The 19522-nt window shown below is 57.6% G+C and overlaps 3 protein-coding genes across 6 annotated transcripts in view; 1 reads left to right on the forward strand and 2 right to left on the reverse strand.

Moving 5' to 3' along the window:
• TPPP (tubulin polymerization promoting protein) overlaps nt 1–14870 on the forward strand; it is a 33634-nt gene extending 18764 nt beyond the window's left edge. For all 3 annotated transcript variants that reach the window (XM_019013503.4, XM_031003308.3, XM_055367779.2), the window contains 2 exons: nt 8714–8867; nt 9534–14870. In XM_019013503.4, coding sequence (XP_018869048.2) covers nt 8714–8867; nt 9534–9728 — 349 coding nt within the window. In that variant the 3' untranslated portion in view covers nt 9729–14870. The remainder of the gene's footprint in view (nt 1–8713; nt 8868–9533) is intronic.
• On the reverse strand, nt 6103–9603 carry LOC109023894 (collagen, type I, alpha 1a). Its single transcript, XM_055367777.2, is given in 3 exon segments — nt 6103–7141; nt 7143–7969; nt 9506–9603. Coding segments are annotated over 2 exon segments (975 nt in total). The 5' UTR covers nt 7203–7969; nt 9506–9603; the 3' UTR covers nt 6103–6226.
• Nucleotides 14871–16150: 1280 nt separating the features above from the next.
• Nucleotides 16151–19522, reverse strand: part of CEP72 (centrosomal protein 72) — a 42167-nt gene continuing 38795 nt past the window's right edge. Inside the window, exons 13-14 of one of the 2 annotated variants that reach the window (XR_008673301.2) lie at nt 19122–19250; nt 16151–17797 (exon numbers count right to left, since the gene is read on the reverse strand). The gene's annotated coding sequence lies outside the window, so the exon portion shown is untranslated. Of the gene's footprint in view, nt 19251–19522 lie in introns of both variants that reach the window. The other variant, XM_019013504.4, reaches the window with a different exon arrangement.

Raw genomic sequence — 19522 nt, forward strand, 5'->3', positions numbered from 1 at the left:
GTCCCGGGCACACAGAACGGGAGAGGGAAACTGGGTCGGCTATATTTAGCCCACGCAGGAGCAGGTGGGGTTCGCAGTGTGGCCGCCGTGTCCAGAGCCTGCGTGGGCAGGGGCAGGGCAGGCTCCTCCCCTTGGCTGCCAGGGCCCCTGTGCCCCCCAGTGCTCCTCCTCCCCCTCAGGTGTCCTTGTTTGGAGGGGACCCAGCCCCTTCATGGATCCCAGCCCCGTGCTCCTGGGCCCTGGCAGCTGCTCCTCAGCAGGCTCGGGCGTGTGGACACATCTGGGACGAGTCCCTGGGTGCCCTCTGTGCTGCCCAATGTGTGTTCCAGGATACACAGGAGCAGACCTGGGGCAAAGCGGTGTGGAGATGGTGCTTGTGGGTGAAGCTCCTAGAAGGGCTGGGCGGGAGGTAGGAAGAGCCTGTCCAGGGGCCATCAGCCCTGCAGGGCCGGCCCCATGTGCACAGCCTTGGCGCTGGCCTGGACACACCAAGTGCAGTGTCGGGTGTGATTCCTTCTGCAGAAAGTTGCTTTCAAACTATGGCGCATGTGTGCGTGCACACGGCCGCATGTGCACACACACGCCTGCACACACATGCAGAACTCTCCCTGCGGGGGATGGGGCTGGGTGGCTGTGGCTCATTTGGAGAATGATGGGAGCCCTGCCTGCTTGTGGGGGTGCTGGCACCCCAGAAGGCCGGAGGAGCCCCAGCTGGTCTGGGCCTGTTCCCAGAGGCAGGGCTGGAGCTGCTCAGGCACTTGGGGGACTAAAGCTTGGCCCCCTGCTCCAGCACATTTACCTCCCCAGTGTGGGGCCGGGGACCAGCCTTGGGGTGTGCCAGCCTTGGCTGACCATGAGGGTCAAGGTCTGGGGGAGCAGACAGCTGTGGCCCAAGCCCAGGGAGGGGTTGAGGCTGAGACCCGGTCCTGGGCAGCCTGGTCGGCAGGCTGGGCACCGTGAGTGGGCGCCGTGTGGGAGATTGTCCTGCGGGCAGCAGCTCAGGTGGCCAGGACTGGGACTCCGGCCTGAGGGGAGGCCAAGGGATTCTGACCTCCCTGCCTCCCCATTCACCTGCAGCCGCAGACCCCTGTGACCCTGGGCTTCCCCAGGGCTGCCTCCACCTCCTCCTCTCTCCCACCCTCAAACTGTCCTTCCCTCCTGCAGCTTGGACTCCCCTCGGGGGGGTCCCTGTGATCCTGGCACGGGGTCCTGACCTCCCAGGTGTGCAGGAGCAAGGGGCCTAAACTCACACCCTTGTCTCAGGAAGAGAGAGGGGGGCAGGGCCACCAAGAGGGGCTGGGGACACTAGAGATTCTCCTTTGATTTCCGGGGAAAGCAAGGGGTGGAGGCGGCGGGCCTGTGGGTGTTGAGTTGCTTTTGTTTTGCATTTTAGGGAGGGGGTGCCCACTGTCACTTGTGGGAGCCTCTGCCTCCCTCAGGAGCTTGGGGACCGTGAGGAAGTGGCCTTCGGTACTGCAGAAAGCTGCTGACTCTGACAGGACTTGTGGAGAAAAAGTCTACCGATTTCTGTTTTCAGGGCAGGTTGCCATGGCTCCACCGGCGTGGCGCCAGCTCGGGGTATCTGCGAGCCTTTGTTTAGTCCTCGTTGCCATGGCAGCGCTTGTTTGTTTTGATGTTACTATGTGTTAAATCTTAAACAAATTTCTTGCAGCCTTACGCCAGGTTTTTGTTGAAGCCTACTGTTAACCCAGACAATGACTCCCTCCTGCAAAGAGTGTGCAGTGGCAGCTTTAAAATATTAATGGAGGCATAGCGTGCACAGGCGGGACCGGACCACGGGCGGTGGGAGTGGGGCCTGGTAGAGCCATGGACAGCGAATCTCCCAGCGCCTCCTCAAGCCTGGGGAGGGGCCCATGCCATGGGTGCCTCAGGACCCCTGGGGTCAGGCTCAGCTGCTGCCTCCCCACCTGCACCAAACACCACCAGCCTCTGGGCGAGGGTCTGCCAGCCTTGCTCACTGGCCCCCTGTGGGTCCATCTAGCCCAGGTGGGGGCACCCAGCCAATGAGGCAGAGGAAGGAGGGCTGGGCTGCGGTCTCGGCTGGCTGGGAGCCCTGGCCTCCCCCAGGACCCACGCTTGTGTGCTGGGTGTGGTGTGTTTTCCCAAGTAAATGCACTGACGTTTCCTGTAGGCACCTGGGTGGATACTGGGTGGTGGCTTGGCTTGGGGGTTAGTTAGACTGATACCTGGACGCTGGTTAGAAGGAAGCCAGGGCCAGTGGGGGACTGAGAACAGCAGGGCCAGGCTCCCTGGGGTCTGCGGTTGCCCCGAGCGTGGAGGGCTGCTGAGCCTGGTACACCCCCCCGGCCAGCCGGCACTGGGGTCTGTGGTCACCCCAAGTGTGGAGGGCCGGTAGGACACTTTGTCCTAGTCTTCGGACTGTCCCCAGTACGGAAGCCAACCCAACCACCTCCCAGGAGCAAGACCCAGGTTTGGAGAGAATCCAGGTCACAGTGTGTTTGGAGGGCAGGCGCCACAGGGCAGGTGACGTCCTCAGAGCACTGTGTGTGACGTCCTCCTGTCTGTCCATCCCAGAAAAGCAGGTGTCAGTTCCTCCGGAAGGGGCCAGGAGCCTCAGGGCTGCATTGCTCCCCTCCCCCTCCCCCGTGGTACCCAGTCCCGGGGAAGGGTGGGCTGTACTCCCCACACCCAACCCTGTCCCTCCATTGCTGTGGGTGCCACCCTGTCCCGGGCTTGCACTCGGTGGCTCTGGAGCCCTGGGGCCAGTTCTGTCTTTGGGGAGCCTCTAGTGGCCACCCCTGGCAGGGCAGGATGAACGTGGCTTCTGCAGAGTGGAGCCCCTGCGGGGGGGACCCTTGGCCATGGTATGTCTGTGGCTGAGGGTTCAGGAGCTTGTGGCCTCCCAGTCAAGGCCTGTGGCTCCTGTACCCTGCAGGCCGGGCAGCACCAGCAATCCCCAGAGCACTGTGCGGCGACAGGCACCCGTCTCTTCCACGCTTGGCCAGTGGTGGGCGTGGCCTTGGCTGTCCACTTTGCCCCATGAGCCTGACCAGGCAACACAGGTCATTTGAGAGGGTGATCTCCAAACAAACAGCCAGAAACTGACTTCAGGTGCACAGACCCAAGCCCTGTCCAGGCCGAGACTGGGGTGGATGGAGGCAGCCGAGCCCCTAGGGCCCCCTAGAGAAGGTCGGGCCCCTCAGATCTGCCCGGGGTCCCTCTGGGCCCCAAGTCCACATCCCACCAAGGGCCACCTCTTCCTAGTGATGTCCACAGGGCGGTGACTACACACGCCCTACCCCCGCCCCTCCCCAGGAAAACGAAAAGGCTGGCGGCAACACAAAATTAATTAGGAGCAAGCTCAGGGTGTGCACCCAGAGGGAGACAGTGGGCTGATCCCAGGCGGCCCCTCAGGCAGGGGGGGATCCTTCGGTAGCCAGACCTCCGGAGCTCAGGCAGCCCCCCGACTGGCTGTGTGGGGGCTTCATGGTGGGTGTGCCTGGGGTTAGAGCTGGTGCAGCAATGGGAGGGCCCTGGCTCTCAGCCCGCCCTGGGGCCTGAGCTGCCGTGGCCCAGTGGACGTTGCCATCCATCCTCTGAGCCAAGTGGGGTGCAGGAAGGGCTCCGGTTTCCTGAGATGAGGGGAGAAGCCCTCTCAGGTGGCCAGACATCACCTCACCTGCCCCCAGGTGCTCAGCTGCTGGTGGAGTCACTTACGAGGGGAGAATAGGCAGGGCCTGGAGGGCTTGCCACCGACCTCTGCCGGCCCCGGGAAACGTTGCTCTAGGTCCTCTGTATCTTGCTGGGGCTTGCGGGAGGCAGGGGCGGCCAACAGGCATGGGGAACCCCAAGGCTGGGTCCTGCTGCAACGGGACCACTGGACCCCCCCTGGAGCAGTGAGAACTCGGGGCGACATGCAGGACGGCGACGCCAGACAGGGCTCCCCTAAGGCCGCGTCCCTACCAGGCAGGAGCCTCCCCAGAAGCTCCCCCTCCCCCCGCGGGGCCCAGCAGCCAGGGAGTCCTTCCCAGCCTCCTCAGGTCTCAGGGGCTAATGGAAGATCCCAGAGGTTGGTGCCCTGGGGGAGCCGCAGCCCCTCACTTTCAGACTCGCCTAAGTACAGGGAGAGGCTGTTTCCCCACAGATTCCCCTCCACAGCCCCCAGCTTCCCACCTGTGGCAGCCTCTGGACAGGGCACTCCAGCCACAGCAGCTGCAGGCCCAGAGAGCCCAGGGGAGCTGGTAGCTGTCACCTCGCCCGCCGGCCCCCGCCCCTCAGAGAGGGCACCCTGGGAGGGCATTCCTGATTCACAAGGGTGCTGGATGCACAGTCCCGAGCCCAGCGGGGCCTGTGACGTCCGCCCCAGAGGAACAGGCCTCGGTCCTCGGAGGGCTGTCCTGGCCTGAGCCCAGCTCCTGGAGGCCCCAGGCCGGGTCCCAGTGTCCCTGAGAGACTGAACCAGGCCCAGAGGCCAGGGGACTCAGAGCCTGGGAAGCAAGTCAAGTCCAGGCCTCGCAGGGCATCGTGTGTGAGCAGCGGCTGCGTCCTGCTGGGCCGGCTTTGGGGCAGGGTGCCGGGCTGGGGAGCGCATGGGCAATGAGGATGCCGAGCTCCACACTCGGAGGCTCCTCCAGCACCCTGGTCTCTGGAGGACAGGCCCACTCTATGTCAGGAGAGCCGGGCAGCCAGACTAAGTGTCTCTGGGGAAGAGGCAGGCACGGCTGTCCTAGAACTCCTGAGGACTGCCCCAGGCGGGGGGCACCCGGGTCTCCTGGCGAGAGCTCCCCGCCCGTGTGGGGCAGAGACGCAGGCGCCCTTTCCCCAAGACACTCGGGGAACGGGCAGAGCAGGTGTCCAGATCTGAATGTCGCCTCTGATGGGGGAGCCCCCTCAGCCATCCCCCTCCCGCCGAGTGACTCATGCTGGTGGTGCCTGGCTCCGAAGCCGTCAGAAAGGGTTGCGTGCCTCAGCACTGGTCACCAGGCTGGCAGTCAGGCCTGGCGTCCGCATGTCAGCTTGGGCAGGGTGTGAACAGAAGACAGGAGAGCCTTTGACGGCCCAGGACAGACAGAGGCCCCAAGGGCCCTAGAGAGTCAACCCCCCCACACGGCCCAATGGGCACTGTCAGTTCCAGGCACTGTGGGCTGCCTGGGGTGGCCTGGCTCTTCTAGCACCACAGGGAACGTGCGGGTGTACACGCCGAGCGCGTCAAGGGGCTAAATCCACCCCCAACACTGTGGACCCCCACGCCGTGGAGCTGCTCAGGGCACCTCCGGCTCACCGGGCTCACCAGCGTCCCCTGGGGGATGCTGCTGGACAACAGCGCCCTATGACCCGCGGGTCTGGAATGTGCCCTGCGTGGCTGTCCCCAGCAGTCCAGGCCCCGCCCTGGGGCTCTGCCTCCCCACAGCCCCCTCCGGACACAGCGAGGCCTCCGCTCCCCGCCCTGGGACCCCATGAGGCGTGAGGGTCTGAGCTGTGGGAGCCCGAGCACCTGGTGTGTTTCTCAGCGGGATTTCTCCTTTGGCTCAGCGCTGTTGATGGTGTCTGTTGTGTCTTCAGGACACGCGTGTAAAGTGTATGGGAACCCTCAGGTGCTGTTTAAACACAGCATCCGCCTTGGGGTCTGGGAATCACCCAGCAGCACCTCCGTGCCTGGCTCCAAGCCTGGCCACTTGGCACCCACTGCGTTGGGTGCGTATCCTGGGCTTGTTCTCAAGGAGTGGGGGTGCTGTCCACGTGCGCACACATCACAGCACTGTGGTCTGGCCACTGCTGAAGGGCACTGGATTGTTTGGGGTTTGGTGACTACGAGCAGAACAGTGGTAAACATTTGCGTTTATGTGTGAGCCTGTTTTCATTTCTCTTGAGCAAGGACCCAGGAACGGGACTGCTGGGCCGTCTTTGGCTGTGATGAGAAGCTGTCCACAGTGGCTCTGTCGCGTTGCTCGGCCGGCTGTGGACGAGCACGCCCCCCACCCCGCGGCCTGCTCAGCTCGACGTGCCGGCAGTTTATTTGATTGTCTGAGCCCCCTGGAGAGTGCGCAGGGGCCTCGCTGTGGTTTCCATCTGCACTTCCCTGACGGCGCCCACGCGGCCCCCTCTCCGCGTGCTTGTCCGCACTTCCCTGACGGGGCCCACGCGGCCCCCTCTCCGCGTGCTTGTCGGCACTTCCCTGATGGGGCCCACGCGGACCCCTCTCCGTGTGCTTGTCGGCACTTCCCTGACGGCGCCCACGCGGCCCCTACTCCGTGTGCTTGTCCGCACTTCCCTGACGGGGCCCACGCGGACCCCTCTCCGCGTGCTTGTCCGCACTTCCCTGACGGGGCCCACGCGGACCCCTCTCCGTGTGCTTGTCCGCACTTCCCTGACGGGGCCCACGCGGACCCCTCTCCGCGTGCTTGTCCGCACTTCCCTGACGGGGCCCACGCGGACCCCTCTCCGTGTGCTTGTCCGCACTTCCCTGACGGGGCCCACGCGGACCCCTCTCCGCGTGCTTGTCCGCACTTCCCTGACGGCGCCCACGCGGCCCCCTCTCCGCGTGCTTGTCGGCACTTCCCTGAGGGCGCCCACGCGGACCCCTCTCCGCGTGCTTGTCCGCACTTCCCTGACGGGGCCCACGTGGACCCCTCTCCGTGTGCTTGTCCGCACTTCCCTGACGGGGCCCACGCGGACCCCTCTCCGCGTGCTTGTCCGCACTTCCCTGACGGGGCCCACGTGGACCCCTCTCCGTGTGCTTGTCCGCACTTCCCTGACGGGGCCCACGCGGACCCCTCTCCGCGTGCTTGTCCGCACTTCCCTGACGGCGCCCACGCGGCCCCCTCTCCGCGTGCTTGTCGGCACTTCCCTGAGGGCGCCCACGCGGACCCCTCTCCGCGTGCTTGTCCGCACTTCCCTGACGGGGCCCACGTGGACCCCTCTCCGTGTGCTTGTCCGCACTTCCCTGACGGCGCCCACGCGGACCCCTCTCCGTGTGCTTGTCCGCACTTCCCTGGCACTCCCTGATGGGGCCCACGCGGAGCCCTCTCCGTGTGCTTGTCGGTACTTCCCTGATGGGGCCCACGCGGAGCCCTCTCCGTGTGCTTGTCTGCATGCAGGTGTCTTCTCTGGTGGTGTCTGCTTCAAATATTCTGCCCGTCTTTTCACATGGATTTTTTTTTCTTACTGCTGAGTTTTAAGGTTCCTTTGTGTATCTCAGAGACAAGTCCTTTCTCAGGCATGTCTCCTAGTCTGTGGCTTGTCTTCTCATTCCCTTAACGGTGTCTTCTGAGAGCACAGTTTCGAACGTTTTGATGAAGTCCAGTTCATCCATTTTTTCCACTATAGGCCATGTTTTGTTGCCATTTCTAAGAAATCTTCGCCTAACCGCAGGTCACAGAGATCTTCTTTGGTGTTCTTCTAGAAGTTTTAGTTTCATAATTAGGACGGTCATCTATTTTTAGTTTTGTATATAGTGTGCAGTATAGACCAAAGTGCATTTTAATTTGCACAGGGATCACCAGTTGCTCCAGCTCCACTTGTGGAAGAAACAGTCCTTTCTCTCTGGCTTGCCTCTGCACCTGTAGACATCGAGGGGCAGCATGCGTGTGGCTGAGCCAGACTCCCCCTGGGCTGCGGGGCTGGCCGCGTGCCCGTGCCCACGTCGCTGCCACTTTGCAGTCAAGCCTCGATGAGCTTTGGAGTTGGGTAGTCAGTCTTCTGACTCTATTTCTTGAAATCGTTTTGGCTATTCTAGGCCCTCTGCTCACTGACTTCTGGAAAGGCTTGCTGGGGTTTTATGGGTCATTTGTCTCCTGACTCTTGGTCACTGTGGATTCTGCAGCTGGGAGTGCCCTCGGAATGCTTGGCCTGCTGGGTGCAGGCTTTCTCGCGCTGTCCAGAGGCTTCCCTGGTGAAATGCAGGTGCCTTTTGCAGAGCTGAGCCTCATCCACAGGATCTCTTGTTTTAAACACTGAAAAACCCCACTTTGGGTTAGTTGTGGTAGATCTGGTCAGAGAAGAAAAACGTTTTCTAATTAGAATTATTATATAAAAACCAAGAGTCAGTTTAGAACCCTCTGAAATTGCCTGAATGGCCTGTGGTGGGAGGATGTTGTAAGGCGTGGAGCGTGTTTAGATGTGGCGTGTTGTGTGACCAGAAGCTGCTCACGGCACCTCCGGCCCACCGGGCTCTGCACGTCTGAGGCCAGGGCGGTGCAAGGGCACAGTGGGGCCGCCTGGCGGGTTTTGGAGCCAGGGCATCTGAGGCGTGGGCCTGCGCCCATGCTGCCAAGTGTCCGGGGGCGGCAGCCCCTCCTAACCATGTTCCTGTGTCCTAGGACATGTCCTCCACCTACGACCCCAACACACACAGGCAGAGCCGGGGCCCCAGCAGGTCCTAGGACCCCCAGCTCCCGGCGCAGCTGGGCGGGGCTGTGGTGGCCCCGGGAGGAGGAGGTGGGCTCCGCTGCCTAATGGCCTCCCGCACCGCCCCAGCAGTGTGCAGACCCGCACACGCCCTGTGTCAGAGCGGCCTGCAGGGCCGTGTGAGCATCCAGCTTTATAGAGGACCTGCTTCTGCCAAGCTTTCTTCCAAGACAGTTTGGATTTGCAGCGCTACCAGGGCGGCCGCCTGTGGGTGAAGCCTGTGGGCTGCTGGGCCATGGCCGTCCAGCTCTGCTCGGACCCACGCGTGGGGAGGGCAGCCCTGGGCCGGCCCGCGCCCAGCCCTAAGTCGCCTGTGCCCCTGTAGAGGGAAGTCTTGCCGGACCATCACCTTTGAGCAGTTCCAGGAGGCGCTGGAGGAGCTCGCCAAGAAGCGATTCAAAGACAAGAGCAGCGAGGAGGCCGTTCGCGAGGTGCACAGGCTCATCGAGGGCAAGGCACCCATCATCTCAGGGGTGACGGTGAGCAGGGCGGGGATGGAAGGCGGGGCCTGGAGGGGGGCGGGGCCTGGAAGGTGGGTGGTGCCTGGGGGAGGGGTGGTCAGGAGGGACATGGATTGGGGGCGTGAGCTGGGGGGGTCCTGGGAGGCGTGGTCAGGAGGGCGTGGCCTGGTGTGGGGTCTGAGGAGGTGTGGTCAGAAGGGGCATGAATGGGGCATAGCCTGGAGGGTGAGGCCTGGGAAGGCGTGGTCAGGAAGGGCATGGACTGGGAGTTGGCCTGGGAGGGGGTGGGTGGGTCCTGGGAGGCATGGCCAGGTAGGCGTGGCCTAGGGGGGTCCTGGGGAGGCTTGGTCTGAAGGGGCATGGATTGGGGGGGCGTAGCCTGGAGGGTGGGGCCTGGCTGTTCTGACAGCCCCTTCCCTCTGAGGTTGCAGGTGGTGGGGTCCCCAACTACATAAACACCAGGTGGACCTGGGCAATTGTTAGGGTTGTGGCACCCCGCAGGCCCAAGGCTGCCCCAGGGTCAGGAGAGGTAAAAATAAGAATTAAAAGGGGCATAAATCCCAGGGTTTATGCCCCTTGCCCACTGCCCCACCACTGGGAGACCTGCCCAGGGCACAGCCACTTCACCTGCTGGCCTCACCTGGCTGGCAACTCACCTGCCCCTTCCTCCTGCTCCTCTTGCAGAAAGCCATCTCGTCGCCCACAGTGTCGAGGCTCACGGACACCACCAAGTTCACGGGCTCCCACAAGGAGCGCTTCGACCCCTCTGGCAAGGGCAAGGGCAAGGCTGGCCGCGTGGACCTGGTGGACGAGTCAGGCTATGTGTCCGGCTACAAGCACGCAGGCACCTACGACCAGAAGGTGCAAGGGGGCAAGTAGCCCCCGCTCCATGCCTCGCGGCACTGCCGGTGTCCCCGGAGCAGGGACTCTGTCACCTCGCACTTCATTACATTCCTGTACTAACTGGGGCAGAACTCAGACGGGTGCCCCAGAGGGGGCTGGGGGGCGGCCAGGCCCAGGCCTCCCTCCCGCCCCTCCTCCCACCGGATGCCCCCAGCACTCCCCTCTCAAACCAGGTTTGGGCCCCAGTTCACTGACCCTCCTAATACACCTGCCTCGCCCTCAGCCATTTCCAAAGTGTCTCGCGGATCACACCACACTGGGCACGTGGTTTGCAGGTCAAAGGGGCGTTTTAAAGCAGCTGGCTGTCATGGCAACAGGAGGCTGTGCTGACCTCCTGAGCGGCAGACACCTTCCAGGAGCCCTGAGGGCGGCAGGAGCTAACCCCAACCAGCAGGCAACTAACACGGAGTTGGCCCCACACCGGACGTGGGAGGTGTCTGTGGGGCCCGAGGCCTGTCCTGTGTGCAGCGGACACCACGGGGCCTTCCTGCTTTCCTGGGCAGAGGGCAGAGTGAGGCCACCTGGCGGGGGTGCTGGGCGCCTGGCACATGTGTGGGGAAGCCGGTCACATGGACACACCTGTGCACACATGCCTACAGGCCAGCTCTGTGCCAAGGGCAACCTAGGTAAAACGAAAGCTGTCGGGGGCAGTGGGCGGCTTCCCGGCTGACCACAGTGGCTTGGACTGTGAGGGTAGAGTAGACTCGCTTTGCTTTCCTGAGAAGATGCGGTGGCTGCCTATGTTCTCAGAGCGGGTCTGGGAAGATTCAGAATGTCCGGTCCCTGTGGTGTTGCCAGGCAAGAGACATGAAGTGCCGAGACACTCCTCGCCTCACCGCGTGACAGAGCCTCTGCCCGGCCCTCCCGTTCGCCCGTCCTCGCTAACTGCACCCTGTTTGCTCGCAGACCTCCCATTGCCACAGCCCAAGCACCTTCTTCAACTCTCCCAAAATGGCTCGGCCTAACCTCTCCTGGCCAATCCCCGCCGCCGGAGAGCAGGACACTAGGGAGGACCCCCAGTCCTGCAGTGTCTGTGGGGGTTTCTCTGCCAGCAGGGGGCTGAGCAGAGCCCATCCAGGACACTCCACACTGCCAGGACACACCCAGGCGGCCCGCCCTTGCCTGTCTGCACCTGGGGAGAAGCCGTCGCTCCTGCTCCCTCCTGGGGAGGCTGACGGGTGTGGCCACCCACTGTCACAATGGCACACTGCCACTGTCCCTTGGCACGCACACAGCCAGAACCACACGTGTGACCTGCTGGGCCGTGGTTCTGGAGTCTACCTGCGGATGAGCCTGCGGCAGTCCTAGGGAAACTTTTCCAGAGCCTGTTAGCCCGTGGCTACGGTCAGGCTCTGGCCAGGGCAGAGGGCTGCCCAGGGCCAGGCTCACAGTACAGGAGGATGGCGAGGCCCCTCCCTCACTGGCACGCATGAGCACCACCCGCCTCCCCGACTCCCAAGAGTGCACCTGCTGCGGCCACAGCCCCGTGGAAGGACTCCCCCTACCTGAGCAGAGCAGAAGCCTCAGGGCGGAGCTCCCAGCCACCATGGTCCGCTGAGGGCTGGGGGGGTCTCCGAGGCCCCTCAACAGAGAAGCCTCCACCTGAGGATGGGGAGGACCTGGCAGGCAGCTTCCATGGCAGGGCTGGGAAGTTCATGGTGCCTGCAAATAAAGACCAAGGAAAAATGGACCTCAGGCTTCGTGGCTCCTTTAGGATGTCACCTCACCGGCCTGGGGAAGGCGGGGGGTGCCCAAGCCCAGCCCTGTGCCCCCGCTGAACCTGGCTGGACCGCGTGTGAAAGGCAGAACTAACGTGCGGAAACATTTGAAAACAACTCTGAATGTGCAGTGCGGAATCACCCGATCACAGACGAGCAGTCACCGGAATCGCCCGGTCACAGACGAGCGGCCACCGGAATCGCCCGATCACAGACGAGCAGTCACCGGAATCACCCGATCACAGACGAGTGGCCACCGGAATCGCCCGATCACAGACGAGCAGTCATCAGACTCACCCGATCACAGACGAGTGGCCACCGGAATCGCCCGATCACAGACGAGCAGTCACCGGAATCACCCGATCACAGACGAGCAGTCATCAGACTCACCCGATCACAGACGAGTGGCCACCGGAATCGCCCGATCACAGACGAGCAGTCATCGGAATCACCCGATCACAGACGAGTGGACACCGGAATCACCCGATAACAGCCCATCATAACTCCAAAGCCCTTGTGTTGAAAAGGCCGAGGACGAGTGGTCACCAAACAGGGTGGCTCCCCAGGTCCCGAAGCCTGAGACCCGGAAGACCCTGGCACCCTGACACCCTCGGACTCCTGCCCTCCTCGGCCTCCCTGGCCCCAGCGCGGCTCCACCCTGGGCTGCGTCTCCTGGTCACAGGCTGCGTTTCTCCTTTCTGTCCGTGGGCAGCCCAGTCCCCACAGTCACGGCCAAGCCACGCAGAACGAACGTGACTCCAGAGGACCTCGCCCTGGAGCTGAGCCTGGCGCCGGGTCAGGACGGAGGGACAGGCGGGTTGGGGTCCGCGGGTCCTCACACCGCACGGCAGGCACAGAGGCTCGCCAGGCCCTGCTCCGGTCTGTGGGGACAAGGGACACTGAGGAGAGGTGCTGGGCACCAGGACGCTGCCTCCTGGTCCCTGGTTGGCCTCAGACAAGAACGGCCTCGAGAGAAGAGCCAAGCGCATCGGGAGCACACCAGAAACCGGCCCTGAGCACGAGAAGCGCCTCCGCCCGGCCCGGGCACCACCCGACCTCGCAGGGAGCAGGCCCTGTCACCGACGGGTCACCTCGTCCACGCGGCCAGCACCGACTCACCACAGCCCTTCCCAAACCTGGCTGGAGTGGCCGGAGCGGCGGGGCTCATGGCTCCCATCTTGGCCCCTGGAGGTGAGCTCATTCACAGAAGTGGTCCCTTCACTCTGAGAAAATCGTGGCGTGCATCCCAAACCCTAGGCCACGCCTGTGGGTTTCGTGAATGAGATCGAGGCTGCTGTGGCACCCAGCCCGTCCTGGCCTGGAGCACCCTGGGATCCTGGAGGGAGAGGCCCCACGCCCCCACTCTCCCTCCACACTTCCAGGGTTGGTGCCCACGAGTTAGAGGCACGGCCTCCCTGGTGTCCCGCCCTCCCCCAGCGGCCCTCAGGCTTTTCTCAGACATGCGGGAGCCAGGAGAGCACCCTTCTCCACTCAGCTCCAAAGCGAATCTTTGAAAACAGCCACTCGGCTCCCATCTCTGTCACCTAGCCAGGAGGGGTAGCAAAAATAAAGTCACGAGGACATAGTGGTCACCATTGTCAGTTACAACTTGTCTGTGGAATCCGTAATTGCATCTGTGTGCCGCCTCCGAACACAGAACATTGTTTGGACGGCAGCCCCACTGCACATAACAGACCCGTGCATCTTCCTCAGTCAGTTTCTGAATATTGTGAATTCAGGCAGGTGTGTGTTCTCTTCTGCATGTTTTTATGCACTGCCAATTAGCTTCTACTAACCACGGTTCAACAGAAAATAAATGTGTATTTATGAATAACAAACTGCACAACCTGCAAACCAGGAGAGAGGGACAGGTTCTGTCAGGGGTGACACCAGGACATAGGGACAGGTTCTGTCGGGGGTGACACCAGGACACAGGGACAGGTTCTGTCATGGGTGACACGAGGACACAGGGACAGGTTCTATCATGGGTGACACCAGGAGAGAGGGACAGGTTCTGTCGGGGGTGACACCAGGAGAGAGGGACAGGTTCTGTCGGGGGTGACACCAGGACACAGGAATAGGTTCTGTCGGGAGGACAGTGCTGATCGTGTCTCAGCATCAGGAAAGGAGAAAGGCAGAGGGAGAGCGCTGAGAAGACTGTTCACGCCAGAGTGCTTATTTATTTTTAATTTACTGCTATAGGATAAGCAACCAGGTAGTGTTCCTAACAGTTAGTGTTACCAAAATTAAAGTTCAAATTATATGTTTAAAATATTGTAGAAGATATATATTTATACTGGACTACTTTTACACCTTCTAATATCCTGTCCAAGTTTCGGCGCAGATGGTGGAGTTGGGCTGGCATCATGTCCTGTGGCCGCCCCACTTGCCTGTCGGTGCCGCTCCATCCCGGGCCCCAGGGATGCCAGCTCAGGGCTGACCACAGCAGCCCTGCGTGGGCATCACCTCCTACCCCAGCCCCCATCCTGGGCTGCTGCGGCTGCCTGCTTTTGTGAATGGTGTTTTGTTGGCACAGGGCCTGTCCTGTGTTTTCACACAGGCCTGTGGCTCCTGCTGTACACCTGGAGTGGGGAGGAGTTGAGATGGAGACGCCTTGGCCCTGGACACTTACCTGTCCCTCTACTGGCCCAGCTCATCTCCTCCTGTGGGCAATCACGCGTGCACTGGCCACCCTCCCACCCCACAGCACACACCACGAGGGGATGGCACAGGGGGAAGATGAGGCTGGACCGTGATGTTATCAATAGGCTAGAACGTCCTTCAAACACTGAACCTGCATCTTTCCTCCTCTTACTACTGAACACTTTGTGAGCTCTGGTGGTCCAGGGTGCAGCGTTTGTCCCCGGGCATGTGATGGGGAGTCCTGCGCACATCGAGATGCTTTACTTCTTTCTTTCGACCTCTTAAAAAACTAAACCAAGCCAAACCACAAAGGAAATCTGCACAACTTAAGAGAAACTTGAAAGGGATCGTGTAACTACTAGTTTGTACTAAGTTTTTTTCAAGAAAGGGAAACAAATTTATATATATATATATGTGCAATATATTTTTACACTGTGTGATTAACATTAGGGAGTACTGAGTGCATCACTTTATCAGTGTGACGGGTGATGTCCATGTCATGGCTGTTCTGACTCTGAAAGCCACTTCTGCTGATGTCTAAACCGCACTCACCGCGGACGTCCGCGGGGTGGGGTGGCCCTGCTGTCCCTCCTGCAGGTGAGAGGCGTGGTGTTGCCTGTTGGACTTGCTGTTGAGCCTGGCTTGCAAACCTGTAGTGAAACAGCTCGTGTCTGTGTGCACACTGCCCCTGTGTCTGCTGTCGTTAACATTGTGTGTCAAGTTGGTAAAGTGACAAATAAAGGTGTTAAAACATGGATTTCTCTGTTCCTCAGAGCACACGTCTGTAACAGGTGATAACAGGGGATGGGTACTGGAGGGGCCCCAGGTGGGGAGTGTGCTGAGTGCCTCCACTGGGCTGAAGCTCACAGGGCCAAGGCCCTTGTGTCCCCTTTGCCCGAGGGAGTCTCTCGCTTCCTCATCTAGACAGGAGGACTGTGAAGGAGGAGCAGGTGGACCAGCCATCTGTCAGGTGTGAGTCCTGCTCTAGCACTGGTGTAGCCCTGGGTGGGGTCTAGATTCAAGGGGAATGGACATGAACACTGTGAACACCACCAGAGCCCCCAAAACAGGACAATGTCATCACAGGCTGCTATTAAAAAAATGCCAACCTGAGATACTAGCCCAGCGAAACAGTTTTCCAAAATGAGGATACAATAAAGGCATTTTTGGACAATGAAAAAAGAATTTGCCACCAGCAGACGTTAAAAGAAATTCTAAATGCAAAAAGCAAAGGTGATCTCAAATGGCATGTCTGGTTTGTGAAGAAAGTGGAGCAAAGAGAATAAATAGGTCAATAACTCCAAATTAACAGTGGCTATATCAATACTTTGTGAGATTAAAATGTTTCATAAAAATACTTGGGAACCCCCACAGGTGAGCAGAACAGGAGCATGGAGAGGGACGCACACCTCGCGCTCGAGGAACCAACCCCAGAGGTGGGTGAGAGCATGGACTAAATGCACACATGCCATAAGCATGGAACAGAAGCAGAGTACAGTCTCCAAACGAGCAGAGGGACATGCGGGATGACAGGAGATCATCTAAAAGTGGCAAAAGTGAAGAGGGAAAAAACCATGGAATAGAACAAACAGCACAAAATGAGATGGCAGATTTAAACTAATGAGATGGTGGATCAATCAGCTTCGCTGAGGCTGGGCGCGGTGGCTCACACCTGTAGTCCCAGCACTTCGGGAGGCCGAGGTGGGCGGATCACAAGGTCAGGAGATCGAGAACATCCTGGCTAACACGGTGAAATGCTGTCTCTGCTAAAAATACAAAAAAATTAGCCAGGCTTGGTGGCAGGCGCCTGTAGTCCCAGCTACTCGGGAGGCTGAGGCAGGAGAATGGCGTGAACCCGGGAGATGGAGCTTGCAGTGAGCCGAGATCACGCCACTGCACTCCAGCCTGGGCGACAGAGCGAGACTCCACCTCAAAAAAAAAAAAAAAAAAAAAAAAAAAAAAAAAATCAGCTTCGCTGATAAAACAAGAGAAAGAAACACAGAACAGGGAAATTGATAAAATAATATTTTAACCCATATTTATTTGTAATTTCAGCATGGCTAATGATAGATCAGATCAGAAATTGAAAAGAAAATGGAGGCAAAGGGTGTTTTTTTGAAAGGACTGAAGAGAAAGTTCAAATAACGAATATGAAGAATGGCCAAGAATGGGCTGAGTCCCCGGGAGGCAGATGCTGAGGTGGCCTTTGTATCACAAGAGGCTCACTAGTGAGGAATGCCCCTGAACAGCAACAAGGGGAGGAGGCCGAGAGGCCTCAGGGAGGCTCTGGAGATGGCCTGCTAGGGAGCTCCCTGTGGTTCGCATTAGGCCCAGGCCCTGCCTGCTTGGACACTGGCTGCGGCTGCCTGGATGAGTGTGTCCTCAGCTCCAGAGCCCAGGCACAGCCTGACAGCATGGTGGCTGGAGATGGTCTGTACCCCTGTACTCCCTGCCCCTGGATGGCAAGGTCTTGCTTGAAGGGACACAACTGTCCCTACATCTCTGCCACAGGGACACACACAACTTCAAATGTTGAAGCCATTCAAATTATGTGTGTTATACCCCCCAAAATGGAAAATTAAGACAATATGGACCAATTCTTAGAGACACATAACTTACAAAAACTAACTCCAAAAGAAATGGAAAGCCTGCTCAGCCCTGTGACTTAGGGGAAGTCACTGCCAGCTACAAAAGAAAACCCCTAACACTTCATTGGCTGGACACACAAAATGTATTACTCACACAACGTCCAACTTCAGGAATAACAAGAGATCTCTTCTAACAGAAGACAAACAGGCTTCCTAATCCTGTGATGCAGCTGCCCAGGTCACTGGTAGGGAAGCTATCAAAGTGACACACCAGCTCCCGCTGCTCTGGCCCTGAAATGACTCACCTCAGTCCCACACACAGGCTGTTGCTCAGTAGTCACACGGCCCCAGCCCAACTCAGGGATATGCAGCGTAAAGGCAAGGGGGACATAAGGATGGTCTGTGTGAACGGTTCTGCCACATCCTGGAACACTGAGTTATACTGGATCAGTAGTCAAACCTCCTGACAAAGAAAGTTCCGGGCACAAGTGACTTCACCAGCAAGTTCCATCAAACATCCATGGAAGAAATAATTATAATCTTAAGTAAATTCTCCTAGAGAATGGAGAAAGAATACACAACCTAGTTCATTTTATGGTGGTGTAAAGATGCGAATCCTTTCAAGAACAGCATTACAAAGGAAAATCGTAAGTGGCTGTCACCCGTGAAGAGAGATACTAACCACTGTACTAGAGCACGCAGCTACCCAGTGCTCAGGACGCACCAGATGCTGCCCGAGAGTCCTATTCATACTAACTCATTTCACCTTCACAACAATCCTGTGAGGAAGCCACTATTTCCCCATTTTACAGATGAGGAAATCAGGGCCCAAACACAGGTGGTAGGTGGTATAGCTGGGCGACAAAATGCTAAACAAAATATTAACAAACCAAATATAACAATATGTATGTAAAAGAAAATCCATAATTATTAAGTTGGACTTATCTCAGAAATTCAAGGTTTATTTTTAACAAAAGCAAATTATGGTCGTTAAACACATCAATATATTAAATGATAAAAATCGTGGTCATCTCAATCACTGCAGAAAAAGTGATAAAAGTCATCCATTCTTGAGGCGAATTATTGATAGAAGAAGCTTTAAAACAAACAAAAAAAATCTATTACAAGTGAGTGGATAAATGGTGAGAATTTATCACCCCTTTGAATATCAGGAAGAAGACAACGATGCCCACTCTGTTACCACCTCTAATCAGCACTGCACTAGGGGTTCCGACTAGTGTAGAAAAGCAAAAAACAAAACAAAAATAAAAACATAAAGTAAAAATCCAGAACAACAGGAATGGGAAAGAAAACCCATTACTCATAGAAAACATGACTGTGTGCCTAAAAATGAGGAAACAGCTACAGGCAAATGATTAAAATTACTAGATTGCTGGATACAAATTAACACACAAAAATGAATTTCCATGAAATGGCAACACATAATTAGGAAAATGAAATCCAAGCACATTTTTAAAAACAGCATGGCAAAATAACAAGGACCTAGGATTAAATGTAACAAAAGACATACAAGACCACTATGAAAAGTATCAGGCTGTATTAACACCCGCTGAAGGAGCCCTAACATTTGGAGAGACAGATACCATGTTCAGGGCTTGTAAAACCCAGTATTACAAGTATGTCAATGATTCGCAAGTTGATCTACAGGTTCAATACAATCCCAAACAAAATCCCAACTCAACCGGCTAGTTCTAAAATGTATGAAACACAAAGGGTCAAAAACAGCCAAGACATCCTAACATAAGATGGAGGTACGCGCCCTAGAGTGTGTGGTATTGGCAGAGACAGACAAGGAGATGCAGAAACGGACACAGAGATCATCCTGACAAAGGAATCTTCAGCAGCCGGGACTGGGAAAACTGGGCTTATGTCTGCAACACAATGAAACTGGATCCTTAAGCTTCACAACAGGCGCAAAAATCAATTCTGGATAGAATCTATATCTAAAATCCAAAATATACAAAACTATAAAATCCTTTGGAAGGTAATAGAGTATCTTTATGATCAAGGCAAAGTAAAGATTATTAAAAATTAGGATCCAAAATGCTTTAATCATGAAAGAAAATATTGATACATTGGGCCATATTAAAGTTTAAAATTTCTCTTAAAAGACACCATTAAAGTAAAAAGACAAGAAAAGCTATTTGCAAATGTAATTCACAAAGCACTACTACCCAGAATCATAAATAACACCTGCAAATAAATGAGACAGACCATCCAATAGAAAAGTAGGGAAAATACTTGAATAGGTACTTTACAAACAGGAAATCCCGATGAGCCACAGACACGAGAAGGTGCTGAACAAGGAGAAGCCAATGAAACCAGAAAGAGGTCTACCCCACACGCTCCGCCACCCCGCGCCCTCCGCCACCCCACTCCCTCCGCTACCCCACACCCACCGGAGTGAAGGTGCTAACACTTCAGGCAATGGGTGCTGAAAACGTGGACCGGCAGACGTGGTCATACACAACTAGCAGTCGGGCCTGCGGGTACCACCACTTTGGAACAGTTGGGAATTTCTAGTAAACCTGTTAAAAACATGGTTAAGCAGTTAATGGAAACGTGAACATAATGGGATATAAAACTAATGAAAAAAATCAAATGGAGTTTTTTTGCTTTTTTTTTGAGACGGAGTCTTGCTCTGTCTTCTAGGCTGGAGTGCAGTGGTGCAATCTTGGCTCACTGCAACCTCCGCCTCCCAGGTTCAAATGATTCTCCTGCCTCAGCCCCCCAAGAAGCTGGGACTACAGGTGCCCACCACCATGCCCGGCTAATTTTCATTTTTAGCAGAGATGGAGTT

Source organism: Gorilla gorilla, chromosome 19, assembly GCF_029281585.2.
Source record: "Gorilla gorilla gorilla isolate KB3781 chromosome 19, NHGRI_mGorGor1-v2.1_pri, whole genome shotgun sequence".
Lineage (NCBI taxonomy): Eukaryota > Metazoa > Chordata > Mammalia > Primates > Hominidae > Gorilla > Gorilla gorilla.